This window comes from Myxocyprinus asiaticus, chromosome 6 (assembly GCF_019703515.2).
Source record: "Myxocyprinus asiaticus isolate MX2 ecotype Aquarium Trade chromosome 6, UBuf_Myxa_2, whole genome shotgun sequence".
Lineage (NCBI taxonomy): Eukaryota > Metazoa > Chordata > Actinopteri > Cypriniformes > Catostomidae > Myxocyprinus > Myxocyprinus asiaticus.
Genome location: NC_059349.1, coordinates 25,751,870 through 25,778,707, shown reverse-complemented (window position 1 = coordinate 25,778,707; position 26,838 = coordinate 25,751,870). Strand labels below are relative to the sequence as shown.

The window sequence follows — 26,838 nt, the reverse complement described above, 5'->3', positions numbered from 1 at the left end:
TCTATTTTCATAGGTTTTATTTTCTGTCTTCTAAGGTGTCTGAAGAGTCAGTAGTTACACTTTACAATAAGGTTGTATATGTTAAAATTAGTTAACGCAATAGTAAACAATAGCATTTATTAATCTTTGTTTGTTTCTACATATATGGATGCATTTTTAACATTAAAGATGTGTTAACATTAGTTAACATACAGTATATGAATGTTAACATTATGCAGGGTTGCCACAGTCATAGAACAACTGGAAATATCAGGGAATTTTAAAATCTGGCCATGGGAATTAATAAAAAAAAAATAAAAATAGTCATGGAAAAGTCTATAAGAAATCGCTCTTTGTCAGTGCAATCGCTATACAATGATTTCTAAATATCCTTATGCAGTAATCACTATGTTTATAGAAATTCATTGGTCAAAAAGTGGGAACCATAATTCTGAACTAACAATACAACAGCATATTTATACATTCACATTAACCAAAATTAATAAATGCTTTAAAAGACGTAGTTAATTGTTATTTCCAGATACCTAATGCATTAATGTTAATATACAGAGACTTATTTATGTGTTACAGAGTCAGTGTACATATTTTTATATATATAAAATAGGAAACTTTCCTGTGAGTACATAGTCACTTTGAACATGCAGTATTTTGATTGTGAGTTTGGAAGGTGGTAGCACCACAGCCCATATGATGAGTGCTGCCACTTTCCGGTAACTTGAACCTGTCTTTAACAATGTCAGTGAATGAATGCTCTGATGACTATGTAAATGAGAGCTCCAGGCTGATTAGCACAAAGGGGAGGAAATGATGTGGGATGCAGACAGGAATATATATTCTGTGATAGGCAAGCTGAATTTCAAACTCACTGTGCTTTCCAGTGCATGATGCAATAAAAGTGCCTATATTTTATAAACATTTGTGCTCTCTGTGAAGTCATAAGCTATTAGTATTCTGAAGCCCCAAAACACATAGAAAATGTTTTTACATATCTCTAACTATTTCCTCATATTGGATGGATGTACTTGGGACTTTTTTCTTCTTTGTTCATTCCAAGGTTGTAGTTTATGTACAGAGTTCATTTGCTTGATGTTGTTCTAGTATTTCCTCTGTATAGTCATTCTACAAAAGCTGAAAGAAAGCCTTTTTTATATTTAGTGACTACTTTAAAGTCGGTGTAAATGTTTATCCTTTGTTGTTTCTGTGAGATTGAAGTCTTACAAATGAAGATATCATTAAAAAAACAAGTTTTAGTGCAAAGCACAAAAACAATTCATGTCAAAGCATAATACCTCTCTTTTGACCAATGTTTATCATTTACCTCAGTGTACATAAAGATTTGTTAATTTCTGTAGATTTGATGTTTTATTTGTACAAAGTGTCAAAAATGCACAATTGAGGTTGTTTTTTTTTTTCTTTTGAAAAATTGTGTTCAAGGATGGTATTCTTGTTCTCTCCCTTATACTTAAAACACTTGGCAGTCCTTATAAATGAGAATGTTATTTGCTTTTGGGTCTCATATTCTTTCTCTCAACGTTGATCTTTTTTTTTTTTTTTTTGCCTACATCATGTTGTCATTCAGGGTAATGTGCTTAAGACTGCCATTTCCACAGGTCAAAATGAGGAAGAGCCTGTTACTGGGTGAGACTAGGAATGCTCAAAGAATTGTACTGGATGTGGTTCTTTTGTCTGTTAACATTACAAATTTGGATTTCATGTTAATAAATGGGTACTTTATTTTGCCTTTGAGAATGTGGTGCAGTCTTTGCTGGTTCGCACTTTATCGTGAGCACATTGCCTCCTCACTGTTCTTGTATGGTATGTAGCTGTTAGGGTTGGGATCTATGCCATTTTCACGCATCGAAAATCTGAAGATTTTCCAGATGATTATCAATATATGGGGGATTTTTTGATATATAAATAGGGCTGATCATTGCACAATAATCTTTGTCTTTCAAAGATATTTCTCAACACAACTTTGATAAAGTGGTCGCGCAGCGGACGAATCTAGCAGACATCATGACTTGTCCTAAAATTAAGAAACAATTATTTTCTATTAAGGTACTTATACACCGACCTCCTGCTCAGCTGTTAAAAATTCCGCAGTGCCACGAAGCTCAACTCGTATAGTTTTCCATTAAATTCGACCCATATCGTTATCAAAGGACATAGATTATTTACTCTAGTCATTACTGGATGATATATTGTTTTAAGTATCTTTCATAGAGCCTACACAATGTATTTTCAGTTACAAGTATGTCTTCTGTGGTTTGACCACTTAAAAGACCTATTCAAGGCTACATACAGGGAAATTGCATAATAAACATTGCCATTTTTAATCGTTCAGTTTGCACAGTTACACCAGTTTCATACACTAACCTGCAAACTCATCAACGTTACTTTGTTAATTCTTAAAGAGAATCAAAAAACTTAACTTTGGGCTACCATTGGGAGGCTATTTCCAGTCATGAATGGGGGAAAGACAGAAATATACAAAATGGATTGTCAAGATTCCGATCAAAGAACATAAGACATGCTCCTGGATAAACATCTTTTGTTGTTCCTGGAACAGCATTCCTGCAATAGAATCTTAGTCTTAACCCTGCCTCTAATCACAGCCCTATCTATAAAATATCCCTATAATCAGAGGGAAATGAATGGTGTTTGAACCACAACCCCCATCTCCAAGCCAAACTTTAAACCCACTTCTGGGCAATTCCACGAAAATGTCAACCATACCATGAAAAATAGCGATTTCAATTTTATTCAAACTTATTTCAATTCACCTGCAGCATTGATGGGTATTATAACGCAATATAATATATCTCAGAGGTCAAATTCTGCAGGTTTCAAAGCATTTTGAATGGTTTCCCCTCAAGATGTAAGTGCTCTTTTCACAACTGTCACTTCCGTAATGAAGAGATGTCACATCCGTAAAACTGTTTTTTCCCCATTTATGTGAAAACGACAATGGATAAAAAATAAATCTTACATGTTCTTAGGAGTGCCAATCCTTCTAAATTCTGTGGCTATTATTTCTGGCTTTTCAATTCACAGAGTTTTTACAAAGTGTGTGGTCTCCCAAAAATTTTGGAGGCAATGAGGGGAAAGACCGAAATCTACAAAACGGTTGGTCAAGATTATGATAAAAGAACAAATTTCAAAACGACAGTCAAATCTGACAACACTCGTATCATAAATTGTGCTTCTTTACCTCAGATTATGCTAAAAAACGAACATTTCCTGGCTTGTATAAGCTAATGCGCATACACGTTCTCAAGTTCATTGACAGCCAATGTCTGTATCTAAAAGGAGATTAGATCTTTTACCTGTAAGGTGGGACTTACTTTTCTACATCTGTTGACCATTGGCTGCTGTTGGGTGTTCCAGTTTCTCCCATTCATTTTAATAGAAGTGGCTCGTCTCTGCATCGGCTCGTAATGCGTATGTGACATACCGAGACCGGCTTCAGTAAATGTTATATCACCCCCTTGTGGTCTCCCAAAGCTAATACGTGAGACAACATTGAATGGAATGGAACTGAGTGAACTGGAAAGCATACAAATTAGGCTTCTATTTTAAATGTCAGTTGATGTTAATATATCGATGCCTCAAAAATGTATTGATAAAATAACTTGCTGATCAATAATCGACATATCAATATTTTATGACATCCCTAGTAGCTGTATATCTCTCAAGTTTGAGTCATCTGTGTCACCATGATTTAGACAAGTAAGACATGCTCCTGGATAAACATCTTTTGTTGTTCCTGGAACAGCATTCCTGCAATAGAATCTTAGTCCTAACCCTATCTCTAACCACAGCACTATCTATAAAATATCCCTAAAATCAGAGGGAAATGAATGGTGTTTGAACCACAACCCCCATCTCTAAGCCAAACCTTAAACCTAATTCTATATCCCTACAATCTTGGTTAAAGGAATATTCTGGGTTCAATTTCAAGTTAAGATCAATGCAGTATTTGTGACAATGCTAATTACCACAAAAAAGATAATTTCGACTCAACTACTTTTGTCATTTCAAGGCATTTAAGTGTGAGATGTGTATATGCAGAAAAAGGGAGCCACACAGATGAAAAGGCAAATCATGATCAAACTTAGTAAGGTTCCATTTGTTAACATTAGTTAATGCATTAGATATCATGAACAAACAATTTATAATATCTATTTACAGAATTTATTAATCTTTGTTAATGCTAGTTAATAAAAAATAAAAAAAATACAGTTGTTAATTGTTAGTTCATATTAGTTCATAGTGCATTAACTAATGTTAACTAATACAACTTTTGATTTAAAAAATGTAATAGTATACTACTTGTTGAAATTAACATTAACTAAGATTAGTAAATGGTTTAAAAGTACTATTAATTGTTGGTAAAATGAAACCTTATTTAATTTTTTTCACAAGAAAGATTCTTTTTAAACTCCCTCATATGTTGCCCTTAACAGTTGATTCATCTCAGAAAAATATAGGCTATTATGGAAACATCTAGTCAAATCTATTTAATCCCTGGGGCCACCAGATATTTAACTGTGTGCTTGTCTTTGATGCTGCCTCATGTTCCACAAACTAAGAGCATTCACTTCCACACACTAAACTGTCTAAATTTGTGCTTGGTGATTATATACATAACGACATCTAACTATCCATGTTTGTTAATTCAACATTTCTTTTTTCACATGAATAAAAAGCAAACCTGGATAATGCATTGAACACATATTTCTAAAAAATGTTCTTGCTGTTTTTGTAGATTTTTCCTCTGTTTTCTTCAAGATGTATAATTCTGTGCTCTCAGAGCTCTCTTCATATTGTGCTCTGTTTTGAAATGAAGAGATTTTCCTCATCCACATTCTGGACCTGTGACATCTGCTGGCTCAGGTGTGCTCAAACTTTTATGAAGTCTGCATTATAAATAAGTGCAGAGGAGCTGAAGTCAAGCAAAATTTGTCTTGTCTGTTTCAGAGGCCAGAGATGTGTTATGTTTGTTACATCTGTCATGTCTGTTTTGTACAGGAGTGTGTAAAAAGATGCAGTGCCAGTGAGAGACAAAAAAAAAGTGAGTATGGGAAATAGGCAAAAGTTAATAAAATAGTTTTTATGGCCATTAAATTAATTTCAATGAGTCTTTTTAATTCTAGTTTATAAGCCAAATTTTTAGGCTATGCTATATTTCAGAGGCTTTTTTAATGGAGAGCTACACAAACGTGTCATTGTGATATGAAGTCATGTGATGTAATCCTTCACACACTGTGTAAAGTAGAAGTTAGGAGACTGTTGTAGATGTCGCAGGGATGTGAAAGATGACACTACAAGAGTGCTAACACTTGAATAATGCACAAGTACAGGAAATGTGGATCAACAATCCAACTGCGAAAATGTGCACTTAAGGGCAGCTTCAGTAACTTCTGCATGTCTCTTGTATTATCTCAATTATCGATGTTAAAATAAAATAGGCTCTACTGGCGCTGAGAGGCTGAAATACAGAATGTGAGTTATGCAGCATCCTGAACACACTTTGTTTAATTGCTGAGGTGAGAAATATTATGATAAAAACATATGTAGAATACCTTTCATTAAGATTTACAGCTTTCAAAAATATACGTAAATATATGTTTTTAATAATGTTGCAAGTCTTTGATTTATTTTTATAATCTATTTTAGTGTAATACATCTCTTGCTCAGACACAAACACCCTACATTAATTTTCACACAGAGACATGCTGTCCATTCAGCATTCAACAATGTTTACTGTTCTTTGTCAGGAAATAGAAAATAAGTTCTTTGTAGTTAATTTTCCATGAGCTATTGTGTACGATCCCCAGCTCCGCTGAAAATTGGTTACAGGCACAAACTGAAATATCCCCATTGTTGACATGCTAAAGAAAAAGAAACAATCCCTAAGAGAAACAATGGCAAAAATAATAGTTTTTTTAACAGTTTTTTTTTGTTTTGTTTTTTTTTTGTTTTTTTTTTAGATTACCATTTTCACAATCATTTATTTTGGGTTATTTTGCAATAGTTGCATTTGTGTAGGTTTCACCATAAATATATTTACTATAGGCTACTACTATAGTCTATAAATGTTGATATTGTTTCCTCTTTTCGGAATATACTTTTTGTTTTGTTGGAAATTTGTTAAACTTGAGATTTAATAACTTTTTTATTATTTATTTTTTGCAGACAACTGCAGAAAAAAGTACTGTTGGTACTTTGAAGAAGGTTATCCTGTGTACGTCATGTACAGTAAGTAGCCTATAACCAGGGTTGGGAGGGTTACTTTTGAAATGTATTCCACTACAGATTACAGAATACATGCTGTAAAATGTAATTTGTAATGTATTCCGTTAGATTACTCAAGGTCAGTAACGTATTCTAAATACTTTGGATTACTTCTTCAGCACTGGTAGATTTTTTCACTTGTTTTGACTATAAAAACTCTGCCAGTACAGTAAGACAAAATACATGTTAAAAATACATTCTCTGAAAAACCTAAATATCTTATGCAGTGTTGTTTCTAAAACAAGATAAATCAAATTGATCTTGTTTTAAGGATTTTCAGATATTTTTTACAGGAAAACAATAAAAAAAATTATTATCAAGAATATGATTTTTGCCCTAATATCAAAGGTCTTACTAGAAAAAAGAAATTATGATCCAACGTGAATTTTCTTGATAAAAAAATATGATCGTGCCTGGTAACGTGCATGTAAAATGGCTAGAAATAGCATTTTAGCTTAGCTTAAAACTGACAATTTACACAAGGTTTATTTCTATTTCTTCTGCTCCAAACTTACTTCAAACTTACTTCTCTGTCTGCTCGTATGAATGTAACACATCATAAGAAAGTGTTTCACCGCTGTTCAAATGCACTTTGGATCGCATCATTTGTATGTATAAATGTTTTCCATCTGAAAGGACTAAATATTAAATGAAACAAATGACAATAAAATGTAAATAATCTCTTCAGTAATCAAAATACTTTTTGAATGTAACTATTTTAAATACTAATGATTTAAATTGTAACTGTAGTGGAATACAGTTACTTATATTTTGTATTTTAAATACGTAATCCTGTTACTTGTATTTCGTTGCTCTCAAACCCTGCCTATAACAAATAATAATAAAAAAAAATGTAGATGCTGAAATACTGAAATGGACAGTTGTGGCCCTTAGGAGAGAAACATGGAGCTAGGAAACCAGCACATTCTCTTTGAGATTTAAGTTCCTCAATCTTTACTAACCTCAAACTTTTCCCGTTGATACTTAAATGCTAAAGTTTAAACACAAAAGCGGTTAAAGGATTCATTCACATGCACACTGAAAACAGAGAATTCATGAGCTCAGACAAGGAACTTTCTCTCTTTTACTGGTTTCAATAAGAGCAATTTATCACAAGTGGTCCTGGATACCCAGCCCCTGACATACTAAGCTACTGGAGGTGAGGTTCAAACAGTTCAGTCTTCTTATCAAACTGTTTTATAATTCTCCTCCAGTGGCATTCTCAACCTGGTCATAGAATCATCTTACAATAACTACATTTTTATGTGGCCTATTGTACATAACACAGCAATTTCCTGGTGGAATGAACACTGGAGGTGCTAAAACAACAATTACATTTATCCCCCTTTCACTCAAATCATGAGTAAAATGGCAGATTATCAGTTCATAAACACTTTTCGCTCTGTTCCTAACACAATGCTATCTTATGACATATAAACTTTTACTATAGCGCATGACTCATTTTAATGTTTGCATTACATAACCAACTACATTTACAAGGTTGTTTAAGTGTGATCAAACTGTGTGGTAGCTATCAAACTGATAAGAGTGTTGCATATGAGATACAAAGGACAGGGGTACAAGTCCTGAAGTGCACACGAGTCGACACGTGAGCTGAAAGTGTCATAGAAGTACCACAAAATGATGTGGTTGCTTCAGAAATAGTTTTTCATGTCACATTTGCTTTTTCTGACACTATCTGTTAGGTTTAGGTTTAGGGTATAGGGAGGTAGGTTTTGTTGATTTAAATCTAGATAGAACATTAACCTTAAAAACCTTGTCTGTTCCGGATATCATTTGACTTCGGAACTGCCCTGAGACGTGTAATGAACCACATAATTTTATTTAGCAAAAAGTTGCCACAGTCACACAATGTTCATTGCATGGGAGAAAGCACTCATGAATTGCAATAAACCCAGACCCTTGAGACATAGAGAAAGATAAAAAGAAAAATCAAATGAAGCTTTGAAGAAAGTTAGTAATATTGTTGGTTTCGTGAATTGTTTTCTGAGGTTTGCTACCAAATATTGCTGTTGAGCAGATGGATGAATTCAATTAAATTCATAATTATTAATTACTTAGATTCCATCATTATCATCATTATCATTGCTGATTTTACAGTTGTTATTATTATGATTAATAGTTGACTAACAACAACAGCAACAATAATAATTTAGTAAATAGGAGTAGAAATTCATAGATATGGTATAAATATGAAGCCGTGTAGAAATAAATGGCATGTACACATTTAATTACAAAAGACTTTTTTTTTATATACAATATATTTGCAGTTAATGATCATTTCATAACTGAACATTTCAAATCTGTTGAAGTAGCAGGTGTTTTGATTAAAGTTTAGGACAAAAACAGTCAGTGTTTCTAGCTTTGTGCTCATAATTGTGAATGAATACATCACATTCATTTGGGAGGTCATTTATGGTCTATGTAGTCGCACTAATATTTCAGTGTATCCGAAGCTCAAATCAGATCTGAAATTCTGCCTCTGCAGATAGTCAGAACTCCACACAGCCGCTGTGCGACACTGCATTTGAAACGACTAACCTCTGGTCTGTCATCTGTCATTTGACAGATACAGTGAATAGGTGGCTTCAGTCCAGTAAGACTGTAATGAATACTTTTCAAGTTGAGATAAAATTGTAGTAAAAAGTACTATTTTTTCTTTGGAAATGTAATTAAGTAAAAGTACAAGTATTCGGTTTAAATTGCACTTGAGTAAAGTACAAATCCCCAAAAATAATACCTAAGTATTATACATAAGTATTTTTACTCTATTACTTTACACCCCTGGTGGCTAGAGCAAAAGTTTATGCACACATTAGTCTAAATAGGGCTTGAAAGAGGAAATTGTCCACATTTTACTCTGCAGCCAACTGATGCCAAACCAGTTTGAAGCATACACACACACATCAAAATTCGGAATGCAAGTAAATAAAATTGATTTTGCTTAAAAACATAGTAAAGAAATATTACTGTTGTATACTTAAGTTGTACAGTTGTTTTGATAAGTTGAAAAAGAATATAATTGGTTTCATAACTTTTGACCACCAAGTTGTATTGAGCAGTTATGAGTAATAGGAAATTCATTCAAATTACTAGTAATTATCAAATTAGATGTTAATATAAATTGTATATTATGATACTTTGTAGATAACATTTCACAGAAATGTTGATAAAAAAGATGTCTTCACAACTATCACACTGGTTTTGCTGTAGTTAATGTATATTTTGAAATGTCAAAGAATTTCTAAATATTATATAAAATTAATTAAATAAATACATTTTTATATTTGTCTGTTAACATGCCAAAAATATCAATATTCTTACATTTGAACAGTTAAGAACCTATTAATGATTTACACTATAGATTTAGATGAAAACCATCGGCTTATTAATGATTCATAACTTGAATTCCAACGGGTCAAAATTGACCTGCGAATACAAAAGGTGTATGCAGATTCTGAACACAATAGGAGGGTTAAATTGTTGACATTACATCGTCATGGCAATGAATTTGTAAAACTGTTATAACTTCACACAGAAAAGGTTAGTAAGTGATTTTATCACACTATAATCATGTTAACACACATATTAAGTCTTGTGGCTACTTTTGAAATTGTATTTTAACATTTACAGATTGGCCCCCATTGACTTCCACCGTAAGTTCCTCACTGTAACTCAGATTTGAGCTTTTTTTAAAGAAAAGGACGGCAGAGTCAAAATTTATTTTTGTGGTAATCAGTTTTGTGCCGATTAAGCTTAACTTGTATTGAACTCGGAATATTCCTTTAACAAAATATCACTGCCATAACATTTATTCAATATCCTTCAACACCCACAGTACACAAAGAAAAGAAAAAAAACCACCACTAACAATTTATGGGCCTATTTCGGATTTTATTGCTGTAGGGTTCTGGGGTTTTGCAATTTGATATTTTCCAAAACAAACCAACAATTTAGTTCGAGTAGGTACACCATTTTCTGTTTTTTTTCCTTAATCACAATAATTGCAAAAATATACATTTGTGTTCACACACAGGATATTCTACCATTTATTTTATTTTTTTTATATAAAAGAAGGAAAATTCAAACCAACATTGTCTCTTCTCCCTCGTGACATACCATTACTGTTGTCTTCATATTCGCTGGATTCACTTATATATAGACACATATAAAGTCTTCACTCACTGCTGAAACTGTTTCAGAATTTGTTTTCACAAAGAACTTAAGATCTATGAGGTATTCTCTGAGTTTGCACTCCCTTTACTAATGCTAATAAAAATAAACACCTGGGTATGACACTACTCTTATTGAATATGGCATTAATGATTCAACTCAATCATAACAACACATACATTCTACTGACATTATTCCATATTTGCACAGATCAATAAATTACCAACCACAAGTGAACAGCAATAGTCCATGTCTCAATATATAGTCAAAGCATATTTTACTATGACAACATTTCTTTAGTGTTGATTTAGTTCAGTGATCATTTTACTTATACTGACTTCCTAACCAGGCAACCGAAATGCTAAACAAATACAATTTTACTCTTTACAACCTAAAGCACATATAAGCGATCACTCCAATACAGATGAAGACTATGTAACAAAAACTAAAATAAAATATTTGTGATGAAAAGATTCTAAAATCACATAAAAATGATGATCAAACTCTATTTGGCCAGTAGAGAAAGATTTTGGTTTAAAGCACTAAACAAATACAAAACCCTTGACCAGTATAACAATTTGCACTATCCTTAACAAACGTTCCCACAATACAGAAAAAAAAGCAATAAAAGCAAATATATGGAGTCCTTCTAAAAGGTAAATGATAAAAATGTAACAAAGGAAGCCAAAACAATGTAATGCTGTACCTAAAAAAAATATGTCTATATGCAATATATCTATTCTGTGTTAGTGTTCTATAGATCCTCTGTGCAGATTGCTGACCAAATGGGGCATTAGCTAAATATAACACGAGATGATCTATACTGAGTGATGAGTTTAAGACAGCAGTCCATGAATGATTGGGTAGTAGCGTGACTACAAATTTTAACATGGTTAAAACTGTCAATAAAGTTAAGTTTTTGGTATGCTGCTTCCAAACTATTTGTGGAGTTTAATCAATCAAGCTAAAGTAAAATTTCCAAATTAGTTACATAAAAATATTATCTTCTAAATTATGATCTACAAAATGTAAAACAATGGCCTACTCACATTCAAATATCCTACAGGCATCCTGGCTACTTGCACGCAAATGTAAAATAAAAAGGTAAGATGAACAACACCCAACTGTTCAAAAAGCACACAACAGCCCAAGACCTGATTCTACCAATGATTGTTAAGCAATTTTGTAAACAAGATAGTGATACAACATGGTACTTAGTAGTAGTGTCACTACTGAAGAGCAGCTCCGTCTTTGATTTCTGCACAGGAATCAGGAGACAACAGATCAGAGGATACCCTCTCCACTTCACTTTCAAATAAGCTAATCTTCAGAGACTGTGTCTCTTCAGAAAAGCCCTGATTGAAACCATCAGTTTTTGAGGGAAGACTTGAGAACTCATTGGGTTGTAAGGGATATTTTGCAGGCAGGGCAGAAGACTGGAGGCGAAGGGCAGCACGGTCAATATGCAGGGAAGAGATGTCTATAGGAGGCACAGAGTCAAAAGATGGAATTGAAGAATTCACCAAAGATGACATGTCTATCGGCATATTATGATCAAGTAGTGTATTAGGGAATTGAGGGTGCGAGAGATAAACATGTGAAGGTGGTGGTGAAGGCTCTTCTACAACTGAGGAGATCAAATCTGCAGAAGGAGATTCCTCTGTAATCTCCTTAGGATCACTGTAAGGAATCTCACTGTCATGTAGCTCTTCTGCAAAATATGAGACATGTTTTGCAAATTTCATTCACTCAATTCAGTGACTTCACAGGCTGAATTCTGTTGATCAAATTAGTAAGGCTGCCTTACCGACACCTGATATGTCAATGTCCTCTCGAACAGCCAGGGATGTGCTTGTCATGTCAATGGAAGAAACAGATAGGTCGAGTCGGTCTGCCATGTCTGACATCTCAGAATTCATCATAGCCACTTCAGACTGATCTGAGAAACCTGGAGGAAACAGTGCTCTGGTACATTACGATGACTTTATAATGATTCTTGTTCTACAGAAAACGTACACTATAACCCAAAAATTTACTTTAGGTTCTTTTTTGTTGTTCTTTTTTTTATCCCCTTTTCCTCCCCAATTTGGAATGCCCAATTCCCACTACTTAGTAGGTCCTCGTGGTGGCGTGGTTACTCACCTTAATCAGGGTGGCAGAGGACAAGTCTCAGTTGCCTCCATTTCTGAGACAGTCAATCCACGCATCTTATCACATGGCTCGCTGTGCATGACACCATGGAGACTCACAGTATGTGGAGGCTCATGCTACTCTCTGCGATCCATGCACAATTTACCACGTGCCCCACTGAGAGCAAGAACCATTAATCACGACCACGAGGAGGTTACCCCATGTGACTCTACCCTCCCTAGCAACGGGCCAATTTGGTTGCTTAGGAGACCTGGCTGGAATCACTCAGCACGCCCTGGATTCAAACTCATGACTCCAGGGGTGGTAGTCAGCGTCAATACTTGCTGAGCTACCCAGGCACCTTACTTTAGGTTCTTAATAAGTTTTAAATGACTCTTGTTTTACAAAACAATGGCTAAAAATCCTTAAAACAAGATACATATACTAAAGCAACACTGCATAAGATATTTAGAAAATAAATTTATTTTATCTTACTGCACTGGCACATTTATTCACTTAAATATATCTTGTTAAAAAGGTGTTTAGATATGTTTACTTTCAGAACCTTCAGGAAAATGAAGTCTATATTTTGCTGCCTTACCAGGGTCCATGACTCTTTGAATAGGAGGTGGCAGTGGTGTGTCAAGATCCAAACCACTCACAGCCTGACGGGATGCTGCCATTAGGGACACCTGGGGATGTCCATATCATTTACAGTGCATTCAGAAATTATTCAGATAAATGCTAAAATGCTTTAAAATAAATAAATAAAATTAAAAAGATCACATCAATCTACACTTCATGCCCCATAATGATAAAGGAAAACCCAGATATATGATAACTTTGCAAATTTATTAAAAAGAAAAAACTTAAATATCACATTGACATACTGCAAGTATTCAGACCCTTTGCTATGACACTAGAAATGTTGCTCAGGTGCATCAAATTTCTCTGGATCATCTTTGAGATGTTTCTACACTTTGATTGGAGTCCACCTGTGGAAAATTCAATTGATTGGACATGATTTGGAAAGGCACACACCTGTCTATACAAGGTTTCACAGCTGAAAATGCATATCAGAGCAAAAACCAAGCTATGAGGTCAAAAGAACTGCCTGCAGAGCTCGGAGACAGGATTGTGTTGAAGCACAGATCTGGGGAAGGCAACAAAAAAAACAATTCGGCTGCACTGAAAGGTCCCAAGAGCACAGTGTCCTCCATAATTCTTAAATGGAAGACGTTTGGAATAACCAGGACTCTTCCTAGAGCTGGCTGCCCAGCCAAACTGAGCAGTCGGGAGAGAAGGGCCTTGGTAAGAGAGGTGACCAAGAACCCAATGGTCACACTGGTTGAGCTCCAGAGAACATGTGTGGAGATAGGAGAAACTTGCATAAGGACAACCATCACTGCAACACTCCACCGATCTGGGCTTTATGGCAGAGTGACCAGACGAAAGCCTCTCCTCAGTGCAAGACACATAAAAAGCACCTAAAGGACTCTCAGACTGTGAGAAACAAGATTCTCTGGTCTGATGGAACAAAGATTGAATTGTTTGGACTCAATTCCAAACATCATGTCTGGAGGAAACCAGGCACCGCTCATCACCTGCGCAATACCATCCCAACGGTGAAGCATGGTGGTGGTAGCATCACGCTGTGGGGGTGTTTTTCAGAGGCAGGGACTGGGGGACTGGTCAGGGTTGAAAGAAAGCTGAATGCAGCAAAATACAGAGATATCCTTAATAAAAACCTGGCCCAGAGCGTTCAGGACCTCAGACTGTGCCAAAGGCTCACCTTCCAACAGGACAATGACCCTAAGCATACAGCCAAGACAATGCAAGAGTGGCTACGGGACAACTCTGTGAATGTCATTGAGTGGCCCAGCCAGAGCCCAGAGCCCAGCCTCTGGAGAGACATGAAAATGGCTGTCTACCGACGGTCCCCATCCAACCTGACAGAGCTTGAGAGGATCTGCAGAGAAGAATGGCAGAAAATCCCCAAATCCAGGTGTGCAAAGCTTGTCGCATCATACCCAAAAAGACTTGAGGCTGTAATCGCTGCCAAAGGTGCTTCAACTACACTGGCGGCCAAAAGTCCTGACTATACTTTGTGATCAGTTGAATGCCACTATGGTGAATTAAAGTGCCAATTTCCTTCCGAAACAGCAAATTTTTACATTATTCCAAACTTTTGGCCACCAGTGAAAGTACTGAGTTAAGGGTCTGAATACTTATGTCAATGTGATATTTCAGTTTTCTCTTTTTAATAAAAAATCTGGTTTTTGCTTTGCCATTATGGGGTATGGTGTGTAGATTGACGTGAATTTTTTTTTAAATAATTTAAAGCATTTTAGATTAATGCTGCTAAAATTAAGGGGTCTGAATACTTTCTGAATGTACTGTACACTGCTAAGTATTTACCAAACATGTTGTCCCAATTTATGAATGTACCCAAACATTGGATGCAGAATACCACAGTCTTATATACAAATAAATAAACTACCTCTGTGAATCCATTTGTAGGAGGTTCTTGCTCTGGGGTCCCTGCCACAGGAGAAATATGATGACTGACATTTTCCGATTTTGGGCTGTCAGGTCGTGCAGGGATTCGGTGCAAGTAGCCATATCCAATGCCACAACCAAGACTTGAGGCAAAAACAAATAAAGTTTATCAAAAGCTCTGGAGGAGACAGTTCCTTGAATTATTACTCAAAAGTGCACAATAAGGGCTGGGTCAGGACTTAGTTCACCCAAAAATGAAAATTCTCTCATCATTTACTCACCCTCATGCCTCCCAGATGTGTATGACTTTCTTTCTTCTGCAGAACATAAACAAAGATTTTTGGAAGAATATCTCAGCTCTGTAGGTCCATACAATGTAAGTGAATGGTTAGTTAGTTATTGATTTTATGCCATGCCAGCTTCCATGGCTATTTTCATGGCGAAAAACAAGTAAAAATATGTTAAAAGGTAGAGTCATTAAAAACCTATATAAGAGTCAGGGTTGACTTTGGTCATAAATTTAAACACTGCACTCATATAGATTAATTTTATGCTGCCTTTGTGTGCCTTTTGGAGCTTCAAAGTTCTGGTCACCATTCACTTACATTGTATGGACCTACAGAGCTGAGATATTCTTCTAAAAGTCTTTGTTTGTGTTCTGCAAAAGATAGAAAGTCATACACATCTGGGATGGCATGAGGGTGCATAAATAATGAGAGAATTTTCATTTGTGGGTGAACTATCCCTTTAAGGTATAATATCCTTAGTAACAGGGTTATTACCTGCCTTCTCCCCCCCAGGCACCATTTGGTGTCACAACCACCTCCCTGCATTTATCCGTCTCTGTATTATAGACCAGAAGCTTCAGTGGCTTCCCCTCATGTGCTTCAATAAGTGAGAAGAAGTCCTCTGACTGTTGGGAAATTAAATCATTGCTTGAAGTGATATCCCTTTAATATAACTAAAATGTACTGCACAGCTTTTTCTTCCTCTGAAAATAACAATCAAGCATTCACAAAAAAATATAATTCCCTCCTTACATCTTGCAGAACTTGGTCAGCTCCGACAATAAAATCTGCATGTTCCCTGAATCCGGCCAATGCTGCAGGTGAACTTGGCTCCACATCCTAAAAATTACGAAGGCAAAATAATAATACAAAGAATAAACAAAGTAGCCTGGTTTTGAAAAAGCCAAAGTAATTAATGGAAACAAACAAGATACCCTAAACACAAAGATCACTTACTAGAACATGCCAGACATTTTCATTGGCTCCTTGAAAGCTGCAGAAGCGGACACTGGCCCCCAGAAGTCCCTGGCCCCCCCACATGTTGCTAGGAACCACCTCCAATTCCCGCAGCCTCATGGTCTTTGTACTATAAACCTCCATCTTCACCGATTTCTCCACATTAGCCTTGAGGAGGTCCTTCAGCATATCATTCTCCTGGTTCTGTTCCGATGGCATACACAGCATTGAACTCTCATTAGCTCTTCACATTTAAAGAAACATTGTTACTGATAACTGTTATTACTTTGTGAGACAAAGAGTTAAATGTCTGGATAACAGGACACTATTTTTTTTTCCAGATTACAAGAAATACCCAACAGAGTTCTATAAATACAAACTTACAAGGCGATTATTGCCAATGGATATGATGAAATCAAAAAAGGGATCCAGACCAGCTCTCTCTGCAGGTGAATTCTCTTGGATCTATAAAAGACAGATCTTCATTCATGAAAATTCATTTCATACAGATTTATAAGCTCTATATTCAAATGTATTTAAATTCCTACTCAGTGCTGTTTTACACATTATTGTGCATCTTAGGGAGTTTAACGACTGGGGAATATCCCAGATAGCATACATACATCTCCGAAATGTCTGTTTTAGATCTTTGCATCTGGAAAGCATCACAATCTAATTAATGTCTGCAAAACATCTTAGAAAGATCAGATTTGCAAACTAAATCACATCTGATGAATGTAAATTAACATCTGATGTCTTATTGACATACGAGACCTACTTATTGTCATACGTCTTATAGACGTATTGCAGATGAGCAAACAATGAAAAAAGACGTCTTCCAGATGTAAACACATGTCAAATAGACATATGGGTGATGTAATAAGTAATTTTGAAGTAATATCTGATTGAACATGTACATCACCCAAACGTCTGATGTGTATATTTGATGTGTGTGTTCACATCTGGAAGACTTATTTTTTAGGTTGTTTCGTCATCTGCAATACGTCTATGAGATATTTCCTCTTGGATGTCAACAAGACATTCAGCAGATGTCTTTGAGACATTTATGATTTAGAATGTTTGTAAATCTGATCTTTCTAAGATGTTTAGAAGATGTTCATTAGAATTAGAGGTCGACCGATAGTGGATTTTGCCGATACCGATAACTAAGGTAGTGGGAAAGGCTGATAACCGATTCACTGGCCGATAGTTTTTAAAATCAATTTATAGAATGTAAAAAAATAAAAAATAAAAAATAAAAATAAAAAATCTTTCTTTAATATGCTGGGCAAAGACAAAGAGTCCAAAACGAATAAAATCCCAGATGCAGTTTTCTGTTCAACCAAAATCCCAATACTAACCAGACAAAATTAAGATTTGGTGCATAACACAGGACTTTTAAATACAAACAAGCCCGAAACACACCAGGGACTCTTATTTTGGCAACTATCAACATACATTTTTCCCGATAACCGATAGTTCCAAAAAGCAACAATCACCACCGATTAATCTGTAAAACCAATATATCGGTCTACCACTAATTAGAATGTGATGCTTTCCAGATGAAACGCTTTTAAACAGAGTTCTCAGAGACGTACATGTGCTAACTGTGGGAATTTGTGGTCTCTGGATATAAATATTACACAATGTTCCTTTATTCATGCGGCTTCATTCTTTCTTCACTGACATGGCGCCTGTGCTGAAGCTTAAATCCAAAAGCTGTTTCTAAACACACTTCCTCCATAGTGATAGACTGGCCACTACATTTAACCTAAGACACATTAGACTAACTATACAAGCACTTTTAAACAGTAAAGATTGAGGTATAACGTGTTATTATTAAACAAGAAATTGTAAATGTTGTAATTGACAAGATGTTTTCCGAGCTGTCAGATTTATAGCAAAGAAGAACTGACAAAATCTAACTTCCTGACAGTCGCTGCTTATCAAACACAATTGTCAAATCTTTAAAAAGGTGCACAGATGAATTACATGTATTCCAAATCAGACACAGTTGTTAACTTTAATCCAAAATTTGTCAACACATGCAAACAATAATGAATAAAAAGTAAATTAATACATTTAAAAACACAGCGGTAAAGATAGTTTGCTGTTTGAAATTCAGACTATGATTGGCTATAAACCCGCTATGCGCTGTCGTAGACATGTAAATAATGACAAATATTATTCATCAAACTTTCACAATCACATTTGTCACATTTGATTGCGTCTTATTGCTCTACCATTTGATGATTTGTTATTTTTTTTCACAGATCAGTTTTTGTGTCTCAACCATTTTTCTGGAGTCAACAGTTTACCTAAAAAAAATCTGTGTTATAGGCTTTGAGAGGTTGAAACATAAGAATTATGATGGAAAAACTCTAGTTTCACACAAAACTGGATTTGTGAAAACTTTCACAGATTGATTTGACTCAGTTTGATGGCTTAATGCACATTGGCATTGTGAAAAATTAAGTATGTAAGCCAAAAAAGTAATAAAAGGCTTGTAATTTTAAAAAGTGAAACCTAGATGGGTCATAGTTGGCTCAAAATGACTTTTATGATGTGAATTCACAGTTCAGTTAATATCAGTTAACTAATTGTTTAAGTTTCTGAGTCAACAATTCATCAGAAAAATTATTATTTAGGCCTTGGGAGGCCATTTTATAAAGCATACTGCTTATAATCAGGGAAAAACACTTGTTTCAGACAAAACTGGATTTGGATTTTTATCTCTCAATCATTGTTTGATTGCATGAGTCAACAGTTTACCTGAAAAATTATAGGTGTTATAGGATTTGAGAGGTCACATTCTGGAAACACATGATAACGATGATGGAAAAACACTAATTTCACACAAAACTGGATTTCTGAAAACTTTCAGATTGATTTTAGTCCTGTTAATGGCTTCATGCATATTGGCATTGTGAAAAATGAAGGATGTAAGCCTAAAAGTAATAAAAGGCTGAAGATTCTAAAAACGGAGCATGTTGACGGGTTACTCTAGAAACATATTGACCGTCATGATGTGAATTTTTTCACAAATCCGTTTTTGTCATTTAACCCTTTTTTTTTTTTATTTTTATGGGGCAACAGTTTCCCTGAAAAATCAGTGTTATAGTCTTAGAGGGGTCACATTCTTGAAACACATGGTAATTATGATGAAAATACACTAGTTTCACACAAAACTGGATTTGTGAAAACTTTCACAGATTGATTTGACTCAGTTTGATGGCTTTGGTTTGTTGTTGACAAATTCAATTTTGATATGGATGATACGTCAACTAGCTAGTCATTTTGTTTAACCCTTGTGCGGTGTTTTGACCCATTTTGATTTAGTTTATTTTTCTGATTAACAATATTTATTGATTCACATAAATGTACCTCATAGAACAAAACATATATACATAGAATCGAACTTAACCCCAACTATTACTCCTCCCCCTCCCAATCCCACCCTAACCCCAGCAACATAACAGTGGTCTTAAATGACATAGACACACATGCACACACATAAAAAATTTAATAAAATATAAATACATAAAAAATAAATAAACAAATAAAAAATAAAAAAACACAACAACAATAATCACACATCCACAAATGACAAATACCTGCCCCATTTCTCCACGAACACTTTATACCTCCCCGTTCCTCTGAATGTAACTTCCTCAAAGGCCGCCACCCTTCCCATCTCCGAGCAACACTCCTGAAAAGAGGGTGCTCCAGCCAACCTCCAGCCCCTCAAAATGATCTGCCTGGTGATCATGACACTGGTTAAGACCCAATTCTTTATGTGTCTACTTACAATGTCAATGACCACCCCATCATCCAAGATACAGAGTCTGGGGCAGAATAATACCTGAATACCTAACACCTCGCATACCAGACTCTGCACCTTTAACCAAAACTTTTGAATTTCAACACACCCCCAAAAGACATGGGTTAAATCTCCATTCTCTGATTGGCATCTCCAGCAGATGGGTGTGTCTTTAAGACCAAGCCTATACAATTAAGAGGGGGTCCAACAGAACCGATGTAAAATCTTGAATTGTATAAGGCGCACCCTTGCATCTCTAGATGCAGTTTTATGCTTTTTTTTTTTTTTTTAAATCCTAGCCCATTCTCCCTCCTCCAATTCCAGGTCTAAATCCCTCTCCCATAATCTTTTGAGAGTGGTTGAGACTCCATCCCCCAGACTCTGAATTAATAAGGAGTAATACACTGATGCCTCGTGGCCTTTTCCAAAAGCAGAAATCACCTCTCCCAGAGTATCTGCCACTTTTGGGGGGGGTGTATGCTATTCCCAAAAATAGTACAGAGCAAGTGTCGTAGCTGAAGATACCTAAAAAACTGAGATCTGGGGATCCCAAAATATTGAACCAAATTTTCAAAGGATCTCATCACACCACTCTCATAAAGATCACCGAGTGTATTAACCCCCCTCGCAATCCACTCAGACCAACATAAACGGGTCTTATTAATGCATAGTTTGGGGTTTAGGCATAGGCTCGAGGCAACATTTAGAGAAATATCTGAATTAAACACTCTGGACACTTTTGTCCATACTGAGTGCAAATATTGAAATAATGAGGTGTGATTTAACTTCTCTGGTTAGTTTGATGGAAAGGCTTTGCAATGGCAAAATAGGGGCAAGAAGTTCTTGTTCAATGCATAACCAGGAAGGGGCTCTTTCAGGTGGAAGCGACCAATGAGCCAAATGTCTGAGATCGAATGCATAATAATAAAACAAAATCTTGGGTAGGCCTAGCCCACCTTTGTCCATCGGCCTATGTAACTTATTGAAATTTAACCTGGCATGCTTACCATTCCAAATGAAGGACTTCGCTATGCTATCAAATTGCCTGAAATAAGAGAGGGGGACATCTATAGGGAGAGATTGTAACAGGTAGTTGAATTTTGGAATACAATTCATTTTAATTACATTAACCTTCCCAATCATCGATAAGTGTAATGAAGCCCACCTGTCCACATCATTCGAAAACCTTTTTATTAAGGGATCAAAATTAACTCTGACTAAATTAGACAAATTTGCTGGGAATAAAATTCCCAAATACTTAATGCCCTGTTTGGGCCATTGGAAGGCGCCCGACTGGAAGGCCATTACTGGACAGTACGCTGTCAAAGCTAAAGCTTCGGATTTAGACCAACTGATTTTGTATCCTGAGAACTTGGAAATGGAATTAACAATTCTGTGGAGGCAAGGCATAGATCTAGTGGGGTCGGAGACGAATAATAAAATATCATCTGCGTAAAGCAGAAGCTTATGCGCCACACCTCCCATAATCACCCCTGAAAAATCATCATCCTTTCTTATCGTGGCTGCTAATGGTTCCAGGGCAAGACAGAACAATAATGGGGAAAGAGGGCAACCCTGCCGGGTGCCCCTATCCAGAGTAAAATAATCTGAAATGAGTCCATTTGTTAGTTCCGCTGCTACAGGGTGACTATAAAGTAACTTAATCCAACCAATAAAAGTACTCCCAAACCCATACATTTCCAAAATCTTAAAAAGATAATCCCATTCTACCATATCAAACGCCTTTTCGGCATCAAGTGAGATGGCAGCGACCGGAGATTGATCATTCGCTACTGACCACATGATATTGATGAAACGCCTACTGTTATCAGAAGAGCTACGGCCCCAAATAAACCCCAACTGATCTATATGTATAAGTGATGTCATAACTTTACTTAATCGGTTAACCAGAATTTTTGACAACATTTTTACATCTAACTGGATCAGGGAAATTGGACAGTAACTTTTACACTCGCTTGGATCTTTGTCCTTTTTAAGAATCAGACTGATCCGGGCTTGTGTCATGGTTGGCGGGAGCTTTCCATTCTTTAATGATTCCGTATAAACTTCTAACAAAAGTGTAGCCAGTTCCGTAGCATAAGTTTTGAAAAACTCAGCGGCAAAGCCGTCAGGCCCCGGAGCCTTGCCTGTAGGCAGGGCCTTAATTACCTCATCAAGCTCCTCCAAGGTTATCTCAGAATTTAGAATTTAGGGAGTTCTAATGGTTCCACAAAGTTTCTAATATCTTCATCAGTAGACGAAGACGTGGAACTATAGAGATCAAGGTACAATTCTTTAAAAGCATTATTAATATCAATGGCCAAGGTAAATATTTCACCACCAGTAGACTTCACTGAGGGAATGGTAGAAAAAGACTCTCTCTGCTTTATATATCTAGCCAAAAGTTTTCCTGCTTTGTTCCCCAACTCAAAGTATGACTGTCTTGCCCTGAATAACCAAAACTCCACTTTCCACAACAAAATAGTATTATATCTATATTTCAATCGGGTCAATTGAGGCCTTCAGATGACAAATGGCACTTCAGCTCTGCCTCTGCACTTTTAATATTTCCTTCCAACTCCACAAATTCTCGTGCTTTGGATTTTTTGATGAATGAGGCATACTGTATGATCCGACCAAATTTGTGAGGCAAAATTACATAACAGAAAATACTTTGCCTGACATTGCCTGATTGGGACATGTAAATACTTTGTGACCCTCCTTCGCTTCTATTCTCAGCTTGGCCGGAAACATCAATGCAAAAGTGATCTTACGTTGATGTAAGTGTTTCTTCCATTCCCTGAACCGATCGCGTTTCGCTCGTCAAACTTGCAAAGTCCGGGAACAAGAAAATATTATGATTCTTCCAAGAAAGCTTTCCTTTGCTCCTCGCCTGGCGCAACACAAGATCTTTATCGGATGATCTCAGAAATCTGGCTAGGATTGATCGGGGCCTGTCTCCCTCAGCAGATCTGCGAGCAGGGCCTCTGTGAGCTCGCTCGATTTCCAGCTTGTGGCCTGTTATGTCGAGCAGACTCGGGAAGAGCTCATCCAGGAATTTCACCATATCTCTGCCCAACTCATGCTCAGGAATTCCAACTATTCAAACGTTATTCCTGCGGCTTCTATTCTCAAGATCTTCAAGCTTTTCAAGAACCCGTCCCAAATCAACTTTGGTCACGGGCGGATTAGCGGATGATTCCCTCTCCAAAGATTCCAGACAATCGATTTGTCACTCAACATCAGTCACTCTTGTAACTAACTCAGAGAATTTTATTTCCACCACCGTAATCGATCGACATATTACAATGAGATCCTCCAAGTCAGCAAGAACCTTCGTCAGCATCACTGACATGTTGGACAACTGACGCTGGATCTCCTCTCCTGCCGCGCCATCTAAATCGAGTCCCCGGTCTATAGGCCTGTCAGGGCTTTCATCCTGAACACATAAGTGTCTTTTAATGTCTCCAGAGCCCGAGGATTTTGACTTCTTTGCCATGTTTTACCTCAAAGAGCAAATGTGTAACTGGGTGTATCGAATTTCACCAGATTATAACATGAGAATAATAAAAAATTAGCAAAGTGCGCAGAGCTCGTCGCTCACACGTCTGCTTCTTGCATGGCGTCACGTAACCTCTCTTGATTTAGTTTCTTTAATAAAAATGGTATCCTTCATCTCGCTGGGTCAAGGCTTGGTTACTTTTCCTACATTTGCCATCTGAACACACACAAAAATTGGACTGTATTCAATGAGTTTAGGACACGTGACAAAAAACTAACACTCGTGGTGTTCCAGGTCATTTCTGACCCACCATAGGAAATAAATGGGAAAGACTAAAAAACAGAGCAATTACAACACTAAGCCTATAACTCTGATTTTTCAGGTAAAATGCTGACTCAAAATAGTGTGCCTGTAGGCAGGGCCTTAATTACCTTGTCAAGCTCCTCGAAGGTTATCTCAGAATTTAGAATTTAGGGAGTTCTAATGGTTCCACAAAGTTTCTAATATCTTCATCAGTACACGAAGACGTGGATTCAAAAAAGGGTTAAATGACAAAAACTGATCTGTGAAAAAATTTCACAAATCAGGATTGTCTATTTAAACCTAGTGTGACCCATCTAGTTGAACATTTTTTAGAATTGTTAGAAGTTCATTGGTTTTACGGCTTAGTTTATGAATGATTCAAAATGCCAATATGCATGAAGCCATCAAACTGAGTAAAATCAATATGTGAAAGTTTTCACAAATCCAGTTCTGTGTGAAACTAGTGAAATTAGAAATTTTGTGGAACCATTAGAACTCCCTAAATTCTAAGGGGCAGTGGTAGCTCAGCAGTTAAGGCTCTGGGTTACTGATCAGAAGGTCAGGGGTTCAAGCCCCAGCACCACCAAGATGCCACTGTTGGGCCCTTGAGCAAGGCCCTTGACCCTATCTGCTCCAGGGGTGCTGTATCATGGCTGACTCTGACCCCAGCCTAGCTGGGATATGTGAAAAAGAAGAATTTCACTGTATATGTGTGATAAATAAAAAAAAATTATTATAGTGATTTAACACTGATTTTTATTTTTATTTATGTAAACTGTTGACTCCAGAACCCAAAAAATGGTTGAGACACAAAAACTGATCTGTGAAAAAATTCACAAATCATCAAGGTCTTTTTGAGCCTACTGTGACCTCTGAAGATGGTCAGTTTTTAGAATTATAAGCTGATTTCCTATTATTACTCAAGGCAATGGGGGTAGAGCAATAAGACGCAATCAAACGTCGCCAAATGTGATTGTGAAAGTTTTCACAAATCAGGCTCTATCGAAAACAAGTACATTTGCATGAACCCAGACTGCGTGTTTGCTAGAAATGTTAAAGTTAAGAGCGAAAATTGAAGAGCGCTTATTTGTCACCGTCCGGACTCATGGACTTAAAAAGTGTTGACAGGAAAACAAACTGCTGTGAAAAAAATTCACAAATCAGGTGAGAGTGTTTTCATTCTTCTAGGAGTTCAACTTTTGGAGCTATTTGCATTAGAAAATGAAGTTGTAAAATGTAAACGACTGATTGCAGAGCAAAGGATTATGTCATCTGAATTCACAAATCATAAAGAATAAAATGCGACATTATTTACATGTCTAGGACAGCGCATAGCGGGTTTATATCCAATCAAAGTCTGAATTTCAAACCACAAACTATTTTTACCGTGGTTTAAAAAACAAGTCTGAACAGTCTGATAGACTATGTATTCTCTTACGGTAAATCTTTCAAATTCTAAAGCTATGCGGACATGAAAAATGTATCATTGAAACAATAGCTAGCAAGCAAATCTGCTCGTTGTCAAAACCAAAGCCAGCTAAATTTAAGTTATTTACCCCATGAACATGATAGCCTTCTGTACCACCCTCAGGTGCACCGTTGCTCTGCGATAAACCCATTGCTCTTTCTCTTGAATACCTTAATGTATTGTAATTTTGTAATGTTTTGCTATCCGAAACAACAGATATTACTCATCACATCGTGGCCATGTTGTCCATTATGCGTGCCTGGAGGCAGGCATGAGCAATCGAACATGATGCCAGTTTGTCTTCTTTTAAGTTTGTCACCTAAACCCACTCTTATGTCTAAAACTCGAACCTCAGTCTTGACAGCCAGTGTAACAGTTACTCTTATTTAACTCTAAATGTAATCTTATTTGAAAACTTGTTATACCAATGTTCAGGGTTGGGAGGGTTACTTTTGAAATGTATTCCACTACAGATTACAGAATACATGCTGTAAAATGTCATTTGTAACATATTCCATTAGATTATTCAAGGTCAGTAACGTATTCTAAATACTTTGGATTACTTCTTCAGCACTGGTAGATTTTTTCACTTGTTTTGACTATAAAAACACTGCCAGTACAGTAAGACAAAATACACGTTAAAAATACATTCTCTGAAAAACATAAATATCTTATGCAGTGTTGTTTCTAAAACAAGATAAATCAAATTGATCTTGTTTTAAGGATTTTTAGATATTTTTACAGGAAAACAATACAAAAATTATGAAAAATATGATTTTTGCCCTAATATCAAAAGTCTTACTAGAAAAAATGAAATTATGATCCAATGTGAATTTTCTTGATAAAAAAATATGAAAAATATATCGTACCTGGTAACGTGCATGTAAAATGGCTAGAAATAGCATTTTAGCTTAGCGTAAAACTGACAATTTACACAAGGTTTATTTCTATTTCTTCTGCTCCAAACGTACTTCTCTGTCGACTCGTATGAATGTAACACATCATAAGAAAGTGTTTCACTGCTGTTCAGATGCACTTTGGATCGCATCATTTGTATGTATAAATGTTCTGAAAGGACTAAATATTAAATGAAACAAATGACAATAAAATGCAAAGTAATCTCTTCAGTAATCAAAATACTTTTTGAATGTAACTGTATTCTAAATACCAATTATTTAAATTGTAACTGCAGTGGAATACAGTTACTTATATTTTGTATTTTAAATACGTAATCCCATTACATGTATTCCGTTACTCCCCAACACTGCCAATGTTTAGATTGTCATATTCCTGTGAGGTCCCATGTGTCCCACAGAAAATAACTAATATGGACCCCTCTACACATACACCTGCTATTCTACTATTGTTAAAATATTGTGGC

At 36.0% G+C, this 26,838-nt stretch overlaps 1 protein-coding gene across 4 annotated transcripts; it reads right to left on the bottom strand.

The window, feature by feature from the left end:
- Nucleotides 1–10,191: 10,191 nt before the first annotated feature.
- On the bottom strand, nucleotides 10,192–25,737 carry LOC127442843 (Golgi reassembly-stacking protein 1-like). 4 transcript variants are annotated; one of them, XM_051701074.1, is made up of 9 exons: nucleotides 25,546–25,736; nucleotides 16,749–16,829; nucleotides 16,365–16,568; nucleotides 16,161–16,247; nucleotides 15,903–16,033; nucleotides 15,122–15,263; nucleotides 13,178–13,313; nucleotides 12,299–12,439; nucleotides 10,192–12,202 (listed from the first exon to the last, which is right to left on the bottom strand). In XM_051701074.1, exons 1-9 carry the CDS (start codon nucleotides 25,606–25,608, stop codon nucleotides 11,721–11,723), a joined length of 1,467 nt encoding a protein of 488 aa, XP_051557034.1. In that variant the 5' UTR covers nucleotides 25,609–25,736; the 3' UTR covers nucleotides 10,192–11,720. The 4 variants fall into 4 exon arrangements, with proteins under 4 accessions (XP_051557034.1, XP_051557035.1, XP_051557036.1 ...); XM_051701075.1 differs by having other exon boundaries at nucleotides 13,223–13,313; XM_051701076.1 differs by lacking the exons at nucleotides 15,122–15,263; nucleotides 15,903–16,033 and having other exon boundaries at nucleotides 25,546–25,737.
- Between the last annotated feature and the right edge of the window lie 1,101 nt (nucleotides 25,738–26,838).

Excerpts from the sequence above, each read along its gene's own strand:
- LOC127442843 (XM_051701074.1), bottom strand. The coding sequence starts at position 25,608 with ATGGGTTTATCGCAGAGCAACGGTGCACCTGAGGGTGGTACAGAAGGC. Across the intron at positions 13,314-15,121 it reads CTACAAATGGATTCACAGAG|GTGTCCCTAATGGCAGCATC; the intron begins GTAGTTTATTTA and ends GGACATCCCCAG. Across the intron at positions 12,440-13,177 it reads TTTTCCTGAAGGTTCTGAAA|GTTTCTCAGATCAGTCTGAA; the intron begins GTAAACATATCT and ends TGTTTCCTCCAG.